Source organism: Danio aesculapii, chromosome 13, assembly GCF_903798145.1.
Source record: "Danio aesculapii chromosome 13, fDanAes4.1, whole genome shotgun sequence".
In the NCBI taxonomy this organism is placed as follows: domain Eukaryota; kingdom Metazoa; phylum Chordata; class Actinopteri; order Cypriniformes; family Danionidae; genus Danio; species Danio aesculapii.
Window position 1 is genome coordinate 42,816,707 of NC_079447.1, and position 17,148 is coordinate 42,833,854.

Genomic DNA, 17,148 nt, shown 5'->3' on the forward strand with positions numbered 1-17,148 from the left:
GAATGATTATAATATATAATTTTCATCTGCTCTCGTTTTAATAAGTGACACAATCCCATTTAGATGTGATATAAACATGATCAGTGTTATCTTGCTCTCTCATGATCTAATTTTGTTTACATTTCATCAATCATTTTTCATGCATGTGTGTTAGTCACTTGGCTCAGGGTACACACCAGCTGCGGCGAGTCTTGAGGGCTGTGGAGAGTCGGGGGTCTCAGAGTTTTCGCAAGGTGAGATCTGTGTATAAATTAGATTTTTGATTATCACAGACACACACTGACTGTTGGTGTAATTGCCCGTTGCGTCATGCTGTTTAGACGGTCGCACGCAGGCTTGCAGAGGTGTTACTGGGTTCAGTGTGTGAGGACGCTTACTGGGGTCCACTTTCTCCCCCGCCACCTGGATGGCTGAAGAAAGAAGGAGCCACACATCCCAAGGATGCCATCTACCCTTCGTCCAGACCACCACAGCGCTACAGCACTGAGGGGTCAGCCTCTTATTTTGTCCCTTTCCTATTCTCTTTATTTTTATCTCTTTTTTAATACATTTGTATAATAAAAGCTATTTCTGGTAACACTTTATAATAACTACACACTATGAATCATTTATTAAGCATTAGCAAATAGTGAATTCATAATCTGTTAAGCAATAACTCTACATTAATAAATGTTAGTAAGCAGTTTATAACTGCAGCCACAAATACTCTATTCTTGACTTATGAGTAGGCCCACACGGAATCTGCACGCGCAGAATTCCGCAGATTTTCCACAGATTTTTAGCCCCTCATTAATTCTGTTTATTTACTTGAGTAAATGTGTGTAAATCTATATTTATTCAGTTTTTCAATTAATTTCAGTAATATTATTGAGTAATATGAAAATGTTCATCTTATTTATGTACAATGCAGTTTGTACAGTAATATTTTCTGTCTTTTAGTAGATATATTATATGAGAGACTTGCTTTGTTTACCAAATAATGTGGATCTAATTGGATTTGCAATTTAAACATTAAATAAAAGTTAAAAAGGTATTACTTTTTATTTCACATATTAAGGTCTTAGTTATAATACTCACAAAATAATTCCACAGAAATCCGCAGATTTTTACTAAATTTCTCCGCAGAAATAGCAAAAAACCTCAGCAGATTCGGTCTGGCCATGCTTATTAGCACATTTATAATGCCTAATGATTGTGTTTTCATACTTTGTTAATGATTTATTTTTCATTACTAAATTAAGTATTGCATTATTTACAAACCAGTTAATTAAGAATAGTTGGTGGTTTTTAAAGATTTTTCAGAATGAGCTAGTAAATGATTAATAAACTATTCAAATTAACATTTATAATTCTTATTATTCAGACATATACTGATAGTGTATTTGTATGTTAAGAAATGCTTTATTTACTCAACTTCATCCAGTTTTGTGGCCTGATCTAAAGTGAGGACTATTTATGCTTTTTAAATCCCTTATAAATGGCAATTAAAGGCTCAGTTATATTCTAAACAGAAAAAAAAACATAAACGACTTTGTTAGTTTCTATTAATTTGAAGATACACAAATGAAACTGTATCAAATAAAAAAAATCTTTGCAACCTTATCTAAGTAAAATTACTGTACAGTTTAAACATTGCATCCTATTATATTGTTAAATTTTATGTCGTATTTTGACACTCCAGTTATTCAACAGTTTAAAGTTTACAGTTATTTTACTTTTTAGATAAGATTGCAAGCCTGAGCCTTTAATTGTCATTCATAAGGGTTTTATAAAGCATAAATAGTCCTTACTTCAGATTAGGTCACAAAACTGGATGAAGTTGAGTTAATGAAGCATTTTTTAACATACATAGTAACCATTACTATATGCCTGAACAATAGGATATATAAATGTTTATTAATCATTTATTAACTCATTCTAAATGATATTAAAAACCACCATCTACTCTTAAATACAAATGGTTTGTAAATAATGCAATACTTAACTTAGTAATGAAATCAACCAGTCACAAATTATGAAAGTGCAATTATTGAGCACATTATAAATGTGGTTATAAGTCAAGAATACAGCAATTGTAGCTGCAGTTATAAACTGCTTACTAACATTTACTAATGTAGAGTTAATGCTTAAGAAATAATGAATTCACTTGATGTTAATGCTTATTAAATGATTCATAATGTGTAGTTATTATAAAGTGTTATCATATTTTTGACACAATTACAAATTAAAAGCAAAAAAGGAATCTTAGATGTCTCCTGTCTGATGTCTAATAAACATTAAAAATATATGTCTTTAAGGTGCTTTTGTACATACAGTACAGAACTTTGTACACAGCATGTTTTCCAGAGCAAACGCTCCAAATATGCCTTGCAGATGTACAGTGGGTACGGAATATATTCAGACCACCTTAAATTTTTCACTTTTTGTTATATTGCAGCCATTTGCTAAAATCACTTACGATCTCGTCAGTAACACAGCACCCCATAATGACAGTAAAGCACAGAATTGTTGACATTTTTGCAGATTTATTATAAGAGCAAAACATTTCTTTTTGGGAAAGATGCAACAAGTTTTTCACACCTGGATTTGGGGATCCTCTGCCATTCCTCTTTGCAGATTGTTATGGCCCAAAACTCGAATAAAGCTCGAATAAAATAAAACACAGAACTTCCTCTACAGTTCTGTCAGGTTGGATAGTAAACATTGGTGGACAGCCATTTTTAGGTCTCTCCAGAGAAGGCATGGGCCGGTATAAGATTCTGACGATATGATAACTTTGGATAAAAATGTCACGTTTCACGGTATCACAGTATTGTGAGTACTGCTCTAAAATATATTCTTTTTAAATGTCTGGGTAAAAAAATATGTTCCCCTTTGAACACAATATATAATATTTTGGAACAGTAAACATGACAGGCTGAATAATGAAAATGAACCATTGACTTCTGCTGTCTTCTTTCGTTTTAAAAACACAGATTTCTTTACAATTTAAAACGGTATCTTTGGATATTTTTTTTTCTGTTGGAGATACTGTCGTCCTAAAAAACAAAACAAAAAAATGTAAATAAAAAAATCTCACACATAACTAAGGAACGGTATTACAGAAATTTTTAGCGGTTTTAAAACCTTGATTTTCCAAACTGCGGTATACCTTGAAAATGGTTATCGTTCCATGTCTACTCCAGAGATGCTCAATTGGGTTTAACTCAGGGCTCCTGCTGGGCCCTTCAAGAACAGTCACAGAGTTGTTGTGAAGCCCCTCCTTCGTTATTTTAGCTGTATGCTTAGGGTCATTGTCTTGTTGGAAGGTAAACCTTCAGTCCAGTCTAAGGTCCTGAGCACTCTGGAGAAGGTTTTCATCCGCATACATCTTTACCTCGATTGCAACCAGTCGTCCTCTTCCTGCAGCTGAAAAACACTGGGGGGACTGTATTGGACAACTGATGAGGCCAAATAGTTCTATCTTGGTCTCATCAGACCAGAGAATACTTCAGGTGTTTTTTTTAGCAAACTTCATTCAGTCCTTCATGTGTCTTGCACTGAGGAGAGGCTTCCGTCTGGCCACTCTGCCATAAAGCCCAGAATGGTGGAGGGCTGCAGTGATAGTTGGCTTTTTACAACTTTCTCCTGACTGCATCTCAAAACTCTTTGGGTTATTCTTTACCTCTTTCATGAGGCTCTTCTCCCCCCATAGCTCAGTTTGGCCAGATGGCTATATCTAGGGAGGGTTCTGGTCATCCAAACGTCTTCCATTTAAGGATTATGAAGGCCACTATGCTCTTAGGAAGATTAAGTGCAGCAGAATTTTTTGTAACCTTGGTCAGATCCTTGCCTTGCCACTATCCTGTCTCTGAGCTTTTCTAGCAGTTTCTTTGACCTCATGATTCTCATTTGCTCTGACATGCACTATGAGCTGTAAGGTCTTATATAGAAAGGTGTGTGGCTTTCCTAATCAAGTCCAATCAGTATAATCAACACAGCAGGACTTAAATGAAGGTGTAGAAGCATCTCATGGATGATCAGAAGAAATGGACAGCACCTGATTTAAATGTATGAGTGTTACAGCAAAGGGTCTGAATATTTAAGACCATGTGATATTTCAAATTTTCTTTTTCAATAAATTAGCAAAAATGTCAACAATTCTGTGTTTTTCTGTCAATATGAGTGCGTACATTAATGAGGAAAAAAATGAACTTAAAGAGCCCCTATTTTGGTTATAGGGGTCTCCAACAACATGCTGATATGCATGCAAGGTCAAAAAACACTTTCATTGTCTTATAATATGCATTTATTTTTACCTAGTTATCCCAACGACTCCCATATGAATCATTCAGCGATTCATTTGTTCCCAAACCCCTTCTTAGCGCGAAGCTAATCTGTGCTGATTGGACCGATGATCCAGTCTATTGCGATTAGTCGACTGCCTTCTGCACGAGACAGAGAGAAATGCCCATCACGGCTACAGTATGAAGCAGCAGAAAGTATGTGAGAGCCAGATGCAGGAATGCAATAAAGCAATGCAGTTAAACACCAACATATTACTCTACTCTTAAAGCTAACCCCAAGTAATAACAACGACACACATTCAGTATTAAGCCACACAGTGGAAAAAGTTGAACTATTTTGAGAATTGACCACGCCGCGCATGTGAGAACAGCTGATAGTGGCCCTAGCAAAAGACTAACAGCAGAGGATCGCCAGTTCAAAAACGCATTTAAAATCGGTAAAGGAAGAAGCACGCGTGACATTTTTAATGTGGTAGCTCTAGGTTGGCTATACAGTGGTGTTGTTGTGAAAATGAACTTTAACCCTTTATTCCCCGCAGCCGAATCTCCATCTGTCAGTGATCGTCATCTTCGCGTCATGATCAGTCTTGTGATCCCCTTCGCCTCCACTAGTGTCTGAAGGAAAAGCACGCTCCCATTTTACCCTAACTGGAACTACATATTTGGTGATGTACCGTATCGACGTCGATGCGATCAAACAAAAGATCCGAACCCAACTTGATTAGTTTATTCGACTCTGAGTCAACTATTTTGTCAAAGAATCAATAGTTTAAAACAAGGTACTATTTTAGATTTAAAGCTCAACTGGATGTTTAGTGCTGTGTTACACACTGTATGGAAGCTCATTTTCAAAAACCCATAATAGGGTCTTTTTTATTGATTTTTGCTCTTTAATGATAGCAAATGGCTGCAATACAGCAAAGAGTTTAAAAATTAAGGGGTTCTGAATACTTTCCGTACCCACTGTATGTGTGCTATCTGAGTAATTTTACTCGGAGAGCTTCAAAAACCTAGAAAGGGCAAAAAGGTTCCATATTAGACTACTTTAGTTCCTATCAGATAAAACTAAATTTCTTGAAAACCATACAAAAAGATGACATTTTTAAATAACCAGTAGGCCTCTGCTGGGAGTTGGCATGTGGCATATGCAGTATAGTGTTTCTATACTTTTCTTACTTGTTATGATTTGGTATGACGCTGACACATTTTTAGCATGTCGCAACAAGTTTCTAACAAGTTTTAGCACGTTGCTTTTTTCAAGCTTATTTTAACATATAGCTAGCATGGTTTACAAGTTGTGTAAATGTTTTACATATTTCTAGCATGTTTAAGCACATCGCTGTCATGTCCTGTTGTATGTAAGTTGCCGGGGTTTTCTAGTGATGTTGTGAAATAGCAGACAGAGCAGCCGATGTCAAGCGAGCATAATAACAGTTCATTTTAGCAGTTAAATGTACAGTAAATCTCATTCATATCATTAAATTGTATTGTTTTTAGCTATACTTGACAATACAGATCGATCATTAGAATCAGAGAGAAGTGAACAAGGAGGCGAGCAGAGGGCAGTGCAGGGGTTTGTTTGCCTGATTTGATATTCAGGACACGGCGGAATGCTGTGTTGTGAATAAAACATACTGTAACTGTACCTGTGAGTCTGCTGAAGCCAAACAGAGAAAGGAAAAATGCAGGAGAGATAAAAAAACAGAGAGACATTTGAGGGTATGTCTGAGGTATGGAAATGATGACAGATGAAAGGAACAGCCCAGTTTAGCATTCATGGTACACCTTCTGAAACATGCTTTGTCAAGAATTTTGGTCGTATTGAAGGAAGTAAGATGAAGGCATGAGATGGACTGAAGGGATAAGAGAAAGTAGTGTCTGGAAAGAAAGTAAAAGTTGTTCAGAATACCAAAAACAATCAGTAAAAATAAAATAAAGAAACCACTCTGAGGATGGTAGTGTAGGTCTAGAGAGCTCTGTTACAGAATTGATATGTGTAACTAGAGACTGGCACACTAACACACACCTTTGTGATGTGTTTTTTCCTTTTCCTGTTGCCACACTGCAGAGCTTTCTGTCCAAAGGACGTGGTTGAAGAGGCGGTGCTGGTTCTCCTCATCACAGAATCAATGGTGAGGCATTTTCACATTCTTCTTTTCTTCTTTAACATGATGTGTTATGACCTCTCTTTACATTAACTGCATATTTGGAACTATTGCAGAAATATATATGGAATGCTGTATAATTTCTTTATAATTTACTCATTGTTGCAAACCCATATGCTGCAATTTGTTTGGTGGAATAATTATTCATATTTATAAAGTTCTAAAGTGACCTCTAAATTGTCCAAATTAATTTAAATTCATTTGGATGCCCCATGATGATGAATACAGCATAATTAATTAAGTATGACAAAAGTCATCAGTAAATGTAAAAAAAATAGAAGTATTTTTGAAGCATTATATAATATGTAATATATCATAATATAAATAATATTAATAACTATTTATTATATATAATATATTATTATATATATAATATATATATAGTTCAAGTCAGAATTATTAGCCTCCCTGTTTATTTTTTTTTTCTCAATTTCTGTTTAATGGAGAAGATTTTTTTTAGCACATTTCTAAACATAATAGTTTTAATAACTCATTTCTAATAACTTATTTTACCTTAATTTATTTTACCTTTATTGATTTTACCTTTGCCATGATGACAGTAAATAATATTTTAATAGATATTTTTCAAGACACTTCTATACAGATTAAAGTGACATTTAAAGGCTTAACTAGGTTAATTAAGTTAACTAGGCAGGTTAAGGTAATTAGGCTAAGTTATTGTATAATGATGGTTTGTTCTGTAGTCTATTGCAAAAAAAAAATACAGCTTTAAGGGGCTAATAATTTTGAACTTAAAATGGGTTTTAAAAAATTAAAAACTGCTTTTATTCTAGACGAAATAAATCAAATAAGACGTTCTCCTGAAGAAAAAATATTATCAGACATACTGTGAAAATTTCCTTGCTCTGTTAAACATCATTTAGGAAATATTTAAATTTTTTCAAAATTCAAAGGGGGTTTATTAATTTTTACTTGAAAAAGAAATTATTAAAAATTATTTTAAAAAGAAAAAAAATTCTATGTGTAAATATATATGTATATGTTTATATATGTATATATATATATATATATATATATATATATATATATATATATATATATATATATATATATATATATATATATATATGTGTGTGTGAATGTATGTGTGTGTGTATATATATGTATATGTATATAAGAAAAAATATATTAGTTTTTACAGCGAGACAAGATTGTAATGTATATTCTGCATGATAGTACAGATCTATGACGTTAAGGATTTTAACGGACAATGGATACTAAAAATACTAGTTCAGTTTTTCTACTTACTAAAATGTCTTGTTTGATTTAATGAATTAATTTCTTTGTAATTATTGTTTGCATTTAAAAAAATTTAAGTTGGATATTACAGAGAAACAATGATGTTTTTACTTGAGTATAGACAAAAAAAAATATGCATGGACATTTGTGAATATTTGAGTTAAAATCTTTAGAGTATTGTATTTGTTTGTCAAATACATTTATTTAAAGCAGAGATGCCCAAACTAGGGCCAAAGTTGGCCCACAGTAACCTTTGGTTTGGCCCACCTCCCATCTGAGAAGAGAATGAGAATGACGGGGATGGTTAAGAGATTTTTAAATTAATGTAACATTTTGTTTGTTTGTTTTATTGCTAAGCTACAAAAAACTAAATGAAATGAAAGGTTTTAAATGAATCTTTCTTAAAAGTACACACTGTCACCCGACAGATAATTAGACAATGCAGAGACATCAGTGAGCAAATGAAGGCAAAGGCAGATTCTGCTTGACTAGTGTATTTAGCATTGATTCCACTGTTATAAATGAGATTGTTTATGTTTTTATTGTAATATTTTATCATTTAAAAAATTATACCGCATTAGTTAATACAATTTAAAGCAATGTTTTATGTTTATTTTGAAATAAATTTGGAAACTACCCATGGCAACTTTAATGTAAAGTAGTTTCCTATATTTACCTTCGGCCAACGGCTCTCCGTGATATTTGGTTTTTGGCCCTTCATATGAAAAAGTTTGGGCACCCCTGATCTAAATCAACCCTAAACAGAACAAACTAAATGACAGACATTTGGTTAATGAGTGAAATCTCTCTTTTGTATTCAATTAGCCAAAAAACACTGTACAATGTTTAGAACAATTTGAGGTATTTAAAATATATGTATTTTAGAGTGAATGATTCCTTTGACTTTGGTCTTGCATCCCATACAGATACTTTGGTAACTGAAAGTCAATGTAATTCTTAAGATTTTTTAAAATAATTTAAATATCTGCATCACTGGAACATTTGGGAAACAGTTTTTTATATACATCTTTGTTGTCCCCTGCAGGCCAGTGGTGAGGCAGTGATCAGCCGCACACCGGAGCACCGGGAGGCGAGAGAGAGCAGCATGCAAGATGCCTCCTCTGTTTATGATCTGCTGAGCATCGGCATGGGCAGGAGAGGGCAGTACTCCATGCTGTCAGAGGTTAGATGAGTCAGCACAGATCTGTATTGACCTAAAGTTTGGCAAAAGGGAACCGGAAGTGACGTGTATTTTATGTAGTAGCTTCTTTCGCCTTTGCTACAAGTTGCCTTTTTCAATCTTTCAATCTCTCTTTCCCCTTCTCCCAGTTGTATGGGTGATTAGCCCTTTCTCCTCCACCCTGTCCTTCAGGTTGTTTCAGTAGTTGAGCCATTGTGTGATGGTGAGCGTTTACTCAGAGACGATCTCAGGTGAATCTGAATCTCAGTGCTTTTAGTTGGTTCGTTTCAACTGATTCCATGTCATTTCACTGGTAACCCACATTACACTGCTTTTACTCAGTATTTCCAAGTCATTTCTGCTTGCATGTCGAATGTAAATCCCTTTCTCATCAAATTTAAGCGCACTTAGTCATGCATGTGCCATGATGGTATGTGTACAGGATACACACAGTCCCCTATGAGGCCTGAAACAAGATCCTTCCTAGAAAAACTGAGTTCTGCTGAACAATGCATTATCATTTAGCTCTGTTTCTTCTGTAGTGCTTCTTGGAAAGCTGAATCCCTGATTCAGAGTTTCTTTCTGACTGTGATGTGTCATTTTTTTGTCATCAGTGTTTGGAGCGGGCCATGAAGTTCTCCTATAATGAGTTTCATCTTTGGTATCAGCTTGGCTTGTCATTAATGGCAAGTGGGAAGGTAAGATTCCTGACATCATTATAGTTCTATTAATTTATTAGTCATTTGTTGCTTTTGATTATGTTAAAGAAGTTCTAATGTTTAATAAAATGTATGTATTCAAGGTCAAAATCAAATTTATCATCGTTCTAAAGCAGCTTTAGAAAAAATCATGATAACTAAATGTACAGTGCTTTTAGTCACATGTAGCAAATTAGAGATGCTATAATATGTACTTATACAGTAAACGAGATCAGTCTTACAAAATCGTTTCTAAACATGTTTGCTCATAAATATAATCTTTATCTTTTCAAATTTAAGGGAATTTTAGTTGTAGCTATGCTATACCGATGCTCTTGGGTTCGGGTCATTTTGGCCGCATTTACACTGCATTGTTCAAGTGACTCAATTCCGATTTATTTCTCCCTTGTGGCAAAGATTGGATATGGCCCATGTACGTGTAAGCAGGAACAAATCACACGGATTCCGATTTACTCAAATCAGATTCAGGCCTTGTTCATATGTGGAAAATTTATCCGATAGCAATCGGATCTGTGGCCTCGTGTCTACAGTGTAAGCAGGTAGATTGGATTTTCACTCAGACTTCAGCCAAGTCCCAAACCTTAAATCTCACACACGAGGACTTAAACAGCTTTTATATTGTCATATAACACAGGTATTTAAGCATGTTAACGAGAGCGAGAGAGCACACTGTCTGCCACGTAACCAATATAAACTAAAATAAAACTAGTGCATACATCACGTGCATAAATCACGCCATGGACATGACATTAAGATGCCTTCTGGTTTAAAAAAGCCTATATATCAAAAGAAGATGGACAAATGAGAACCTTTCTGTCACAACTATAGTAAAACAACTTGTCAAAAGCTGCAAACAGATTACACACAGGAACAGAGAAAAGAGCGCTCTTTAATTATCAGCTGTCAGTCAGCGCCCGCTCTTTTTTTTTTTTCCTGGCCATTGCGCCTTTGCCGTGTGCTGTGTAAATGCAGACAATGGGATACGAGTCACTTTTAAAAGATAATGTAAGCAGCTCATCAAAAAAAATTAGATACAGTCACAAAATCGGAATTGACCATCAAGATCTGCAGTGTAAATGCAGTTTTTGACCTGTAGTCTTTTCTGACAATATTATCACATTGGGCTGAAACTTACGGACACAGGGTGTAACTTATTGGGATTTTTTTGTTAAAATACACCTGTGGTATTCCTGGCCTTTCAGTTCAAATTTTCTTAAAGGGGTGGTCTACTACGGTATTATATTTTAAACTTTGGATCATGTGGAATAATGATGTGTGAACATAAAGAACATCTCTAAATGTAATATGCTCCAAGACCAATGTAAATGGAAAGATTGGCTTTTACAGAGTTAGCCTAGCAAAGCCTACAGCGAACGAAGTTTGGGGACTACAAAAATATCCATCTGGGCTAGTGAGATCAAACGCTACAGGTTATGCACATTCACTACACACATACAGCCAGCGCAGAAAAGGGGCGTGGCCAGAGGCGCCGTAATGTTATAGCAGAGGAAGCTAAAATACCGTCCTATTTCCGCAGAGCTCTTTCTGTTTTTGTATACGGGCTTCCAAAGGACACGACACAAAGACAGAAGTGCTTACAATAAAATTTTAATTACGTTCCAGAGAATTATAGAAAACATATAGCTAGCATTTGACAAAGGAGAGCTTCCAGAATCTCTCCCAGTTCAGTGCTGGATTCGGCTAAAAACTCCTCAAAGAAGGAATGGCTCCAACCATAATAGACAAAGCTGGGGATTGTGAGCTGCAACCTGTAAGTGTTTTTATTTGTTAAAATTAATCTTTTAAATTCACAGTTTCTAGCATTAACGGTATTTTGCAGCAAGGATGTAAAAAAGGATGTAAACAACGGAAAATGCTGTTTGGCACCGTCAACAATTTACCTACAAATTTATTTTTATCCGTCAAACCCTGTAAACACCCACAGTCTTCATTAGCAATGCAGTGTCTCTCTATGCAGCCACTTTCCCTGAGCTCTACATCTCAAATAACAAACTTGCTAAAGATATGTGAGCGTTTCATATTACTTACACATGCTTATTCCGAATATATATGTGAAAGACACTTGTCAGATTTAGTTTTAGAGAGCAGACATATGGTTCAGTTGTGTCTTCTGTGCCATTTTCTGTCTGATTCAGACACAAACTGATACGACTAACAGCTACTCTGACTGACAGTATTTACACAGTGTAAAAGCGCATGCTTGTAGGGGAGTGACACTTCTCCTGGTGACGTGGAGCCCATCCGCGAATCACAGCACATTATGTTAGCTGACCAATCAGAGCCTCTTGATGGCGGGCCTTTCAGAGGAACTAGGAAATATGACAGTCGTTTTCATACAGTAGCTGTATATAATCAAAGTAAGGTTTCTGAAAAAATAATGTGATTTTCGACAAACGAAGCATGAACACACATTGTATTGCATCTTATAAATACAACCAAGCCTTTAATATACCCTCTGGACCACTCCTTTAAACATCAAGATGCCAAGACTGATCCTTATCCAGTGGTGAACTGGCGAGCAATTGCAGATTCAGTCTTGAAACAAATGCCATTTGAGATTGTTTGCATTGTCATGCATTTCACTTTCATGAATGACCAGCTTTTTGGGGGGTACTTAATGAGGTAGTGACAGAAATAGTCTATTTACCTATTTTTTAAAAGACCATTTTTAAGCTGCATCCAGCAGATGTGCTCTGGAATACTCACAGCTCTGTGTATTTGGAAGAGGGTTGGTGTTTTCATGTCTTTTCAAACTATGCCATGCTTTTGGACAGTTTTGCAGTATTATTTATTGGCAGTTGTGGTCTAATTGTTAGGAAGTTTGATTAATTGAAAGCTTGCATGTGCAATTCCAGGCAGAAAGTGAAAATGGGGAGTGAATGAACCGCACTCTCTCCATCTTTGATACCCAACTGAGCAAGGCACCTCATTGCTCCCCCAAGTGTATTCTGTCTGTCTGTCTGTCTGTCTGTCTGTCTGTCTGTCTGTCTTTCTGTCTGTCTGTCTGTGTGTGTATGTGTGTGTGTGTGTGTGTGTGTGTGTGTGTGTGTGTGTGTGTGTGTGTGTGTGTGTGTGTGCGTGTGTGTGTGTGTGTGTGTGTTTCGAGTGTGTGTGTATATATATATATATATATATATATATATATATATATATATATATATATATATATATATATATATATATATATATATATATATATATATATATATATATATATCCCATCATATAGGCGTACACATAGAGCATATAAGTCTAGTTTTTAGTTATTAAAATGAACAGAGCATTCTACTTGTTTAACCTTAACATGGCATTTAAACTTATCAATGTGCTAATAGCAATGTTAATCCATGAATTACATATGTACATAAGGTTCTATTTTTGTGAATGAAAAGACTTGATTATGTTACTCTGTATATTAATGCAGATAAATATTTTTATACGAAGAGAATCTAAATAGTGTCATTGGCCATGTACAGTGTGTAAAAATAAAAGATCATCTCTGATCATTTTGCAGAATGAGGATGCAGTGGCAGTCCTTAAAGAGTGTGCGGCAATGAGACCACAAGACCCCATACCACCTCTGCTCGCAGCAAAAGTGTGCATCAACCATTTGCACTGGGTGAGAGAAACTCACTAAGCACATGTACATAATATTCAAATTAGTTAAAAAAAAATAAACATTTCAGTACAAAAACAACAGTAAATATTTCTCTTATAAATATAAATATATGTTTAACAGGTTTATAGAAAGACCTCCAGTCTTTTAATGTACTTTAATGTAGTTTATAAAAAATATTTTATTTAATACAAAATTGATGTTTTACATTTAAAAATGACTCAAAAGTTGAGAATAAATACATGTACCGAGTTACACGATACTTTTTGTAAATAAATGTTTTTTTAAACATTCTTTCTAGTATTTTTGTCAGTTTTGTCAAGGTAAACCATTTTCTATAATGATAACATTAAATGTTTTATTGAAATGGCTTCTGATTGTGTAACACTTAGGGGTAAAATAATGAAAAATCATCATTACTATCACTTTAAATTTACACTTCAAAAATGTTTAAAAGAGAAATCACATAATCTAAGTTCTAATATTCTTGAGAATGAGAATGAGGGACTTTTAAAAAAATAACTAATCTTACTGACTGTCAGGATTAGGGCTGGACGATAGAATCGGTATCAATATTTATTGACCGAACACCATTGTCAATATCGATTAAAGAAAAGTTTTTTTATGAAGGCTATAGTTTTATTAAAATGTGGCTGCTGCGCATGCACCTTGGAAGCAATGCCAATAAGTTTAGGGTGTAAGTTTATCATTTACAATAAAGGCGTGCGACTTTCACAACGTGAAACAAAGAGACAAGCACATGCAAGTGGCGCACATGTGACTCATGCACATTTTCCAGGTACACCGAGTTGAAAAACATCTGAACTTTTCCGAATGTCGCGAGCACACCACGATTAATGCAAGTAGAACTAACCAATCTTCAGTAAATACGGCAGACTAATTAGCTGAGACAAACACAGCGCATCCAATCACTGCAGCGCTTTTTAATTTTCTCCATAAACTTGTCATCCTCTGAGAAAACGCTTGATGGTCACTTAGTTACGAGAGACACCAGGGGAGCACGAGCGCAAAAGCCCATTGTAATGGTCAAAGAAACCACGCGCTCGCACTTGCCACTTAACGTCAGAATATCAACACTCGCGAAAATGAGTGCCGTATAGCAGCAGTGAGGAGATTGGGATGTAAGGATGTTGCCAGAGTGGCTTTTTGGTTTCTTTTCTTGTGCATCCCAACCACTAGCTCCCCATCTGAAAGAGTTTTAGCATAGTGGGTAATAGTTATTCAACTTCACAATTAATGATGGCTGGTTCCTTTACTTGAAAGCTCAGATTTGATTAGCATAATTTGTTTTGTTTACAGAGTTTTAGGTTTACTGTATCATTATTATTTACACCTTACAGATGTTGATCTACCTTCACCATTGCACACACTTTGTAACATGTTATTTATCAAGTTAAGGGGTCTCTTTAACACTTATGTTTATTTTATTATAAACAGATCAGGTATTTTGTTGAAATATTTTTGTTTTGACTATTAAAATTATTTGCCTTAGTAATGTTGGTAAATTGAAATAAAGCGGTTAAATAAAAATCCTAATATACCTAAATGGATTGTTAAAAATATCTTCAATATATTGATAAGCAATCAATCAACACTAGATTATGCCTCATCCAGTTCAAGGTCCTACATAGGCTACATTTCTCCAAAAAGAAATTACATAGGATTTTCCCCAATATATCTCCCATTTGTGATAAGTGCAAATCAGAAGAAGCTGATTTGGCTCATAGTTTTGTATCCTGTCGTAAAATACAGGGATTCTGGAATGAGGTTTTTAAAGTGCTTTCAGATGTTCTTGATCAACACATAGATCCTGACCCAGTACTTATTATATTAGGACATTCTGATTATACATATTCATTGAGCAGTACACAAAAGAAATTCCTTACATATTGTTTGATTACAGCCAAAAAGCTGCTATTATTATGCTGAAAAAATGTTAATCCTCCAACTGCTAAACTATGGCTTGAAGAATTGATATCTACTCTGCACTTGGAACGAACCAGATATATTTTAAAAAAAGGCAACGTTGGACAATTTCAGAAGATTTGAGGCCCTTTCTTTTGTCACTTGATGGGGAATTATTCCCCCCAAAGCAATATGTTGTAAAAAGTTGTTTTGATTATCACTGTATTCTAAATTTACAGGCTGGGCTTGGGGTGTTTGTTTTTGTTTTGTTTTTGTTTGTTTTTGTAAATGTGTGCATATCAGAAAAAAACTTATCCTGGAATCTGTGATTATTGTAAGCTTATTCAATGACCAAATAAAAAAACTTATTTCACAAAAAAAATATCTTCAATAATTATCGATATCGAATGATATGAAACATTATATCGTGATATTTTTTTCTGCAATATCGCGCAGCTCTAGTAACGATCACCAGGGATCTAGCATTTGCAGCTACAACTACAAATCTACCTCTTTAATGAACTAGAGAGCCCATCGTGCACTTCACTCACACGCCTGTCCCAGATTCCCCTTATTTGCAAACACACACTGCTGAAGCTGTTAAGGCTTAATCTGATGGACTATAAACACAGCACACTCACACATTGTTGCTGAGTCTTGTAAACTGTAAGTGAGCAGTTCTAAGTGTTATCCTTGCCTTGTCTAGCCATGTTTTGACCATTGTTTGTTTCTTTGTTCATGTTGTTTTGCCACCTGTCCTGTAGTGGAGGGCAAAGCAAGGCTTCATGAAACACTGAAACAGTTGAAGCAAATGTGTCAAAGTTTCGACACATTTCGAAACTGTTTCTAGTGACACCTAGTGGTCATTTTTTATATATTGCTCTGGCACAGCTTTAGCAAAGAAACAGTAAAGCAAACTGAGGTATTAACCCCCACATTGTAATGTCGAAGATTCAAGTGATTTAGTGAAGCGATGTGAGTTCCTGACTAGCATGCAGATATAATGGGTTTGAATCCAGGGCGATGCAGCTATAGATGTATGAGTTTAAATGCTCTGTTCTTGTAACGTGTTTTGTTTTAACATTAGTCTGACATCCGAATGAACACTTTGCGAATAAATTTGTTATGTTTTGATCATAAAAAAGTAACATTAATAAAATACATCAAATCACAGATTTCAGAGTAATTGTACGAGTTGATAATTAAACCCAGACCATTTGCAGCACAGTAGCAGTGTGCACACGCATGGTCCACTAGGCTACATGAGACAGAGTTTTTTTTTCTGACCCTGTCAGTCAAATGCTGATTTGCCAGGTCTCGAATCGCTTCTGAAATGACCGATGCTTTTGAAAAACCTGGTGTTTTAAAACACTTTAGTCACGTGACTTGGGTGTTTCGAATCACCTTAGTTACGTGACCTGGGTGTTTCAGATCGTGCTTTAGTGCAAAAATAGTGTCGAAATGTCAGTGTCAGTCATCCTTACTGTCCTGACCATTCGCCTGTTATTTTGACCATTCTTTGGATTACCTAGATGCTCCAGTTTGCTCCTGTTTTGATCATTGCCTGTCTGACTATTCTGCTTAATAATGTTGCACATGGATCCTCACCTCTATAAATCCTAATTCCACAAATCCATATACAAAGTAATGTCATGAAACTCTATGCATGCACAGGTTAATAGGTCACCTAATCTGCTCCTACGTCATTACTACATGGTGCAGGAGATGCTGTGCCCTCAACGGCTAATGAACTTGCTTCTCAACATTTTAAATGCTCAGTGTTATTCTACGATGTTTTTTGGAGACCTTGAGGTCTACAAGTCTTGGTACTTGCTGTGCCATAATAATCAAACCAGCAGCAGCGTAGCAGATCTATGCTGTGAAGACTAAACACATCAACATTGCCTTATAGATATTTATTACCATACTAAATCTCTCCAAGAGTTGTCATGTCAGAAACAATCCTAATATATTT

At 35.2% G+C, this 17,148-nt stretch overlaps 1 protein-coding gene across 2 annotated transcripts in view; it reads left to right on the forward strand.

Annotated features, from left to right (window-relative positions):
* Positions 1 to 17,148, forward strand: part of ttc7a (tetratricopeptide repeat domain 7A) — a 78,225-nt gene that overhangs the window by 24,264 nt on the left and 36,813 nt on the right. For both annotated transcript variants that reach the window (XM_056470705.1, XM_056470706.1), the window contains exons 6-11: positions 155 to 233; positions 321 to 490; positions 6,355 to 6,418; positions 8,757 to 8,894; positions 9,506 to 9,589; positions 13,146 to 13,250. In XM_056470705.1, the coding sequence (XP_056326680.1) occupies positions 155 to 233; positions 321 to 490; positions 6,355 to 6,418; positions 8,757 to 8,894; positions 9,506 to 9,589; positions 13,146 to 13,250 (640 nt within the window). The remainder of the gene's footprint in view (positions 1 to 154; positions 234 to 320; positions 491 to 6,354; positions 6,419 to 8,756; positions 8,895 to 9,505; positions 9,590 to 13,145; positions 13,251 to 17,148) is intronic.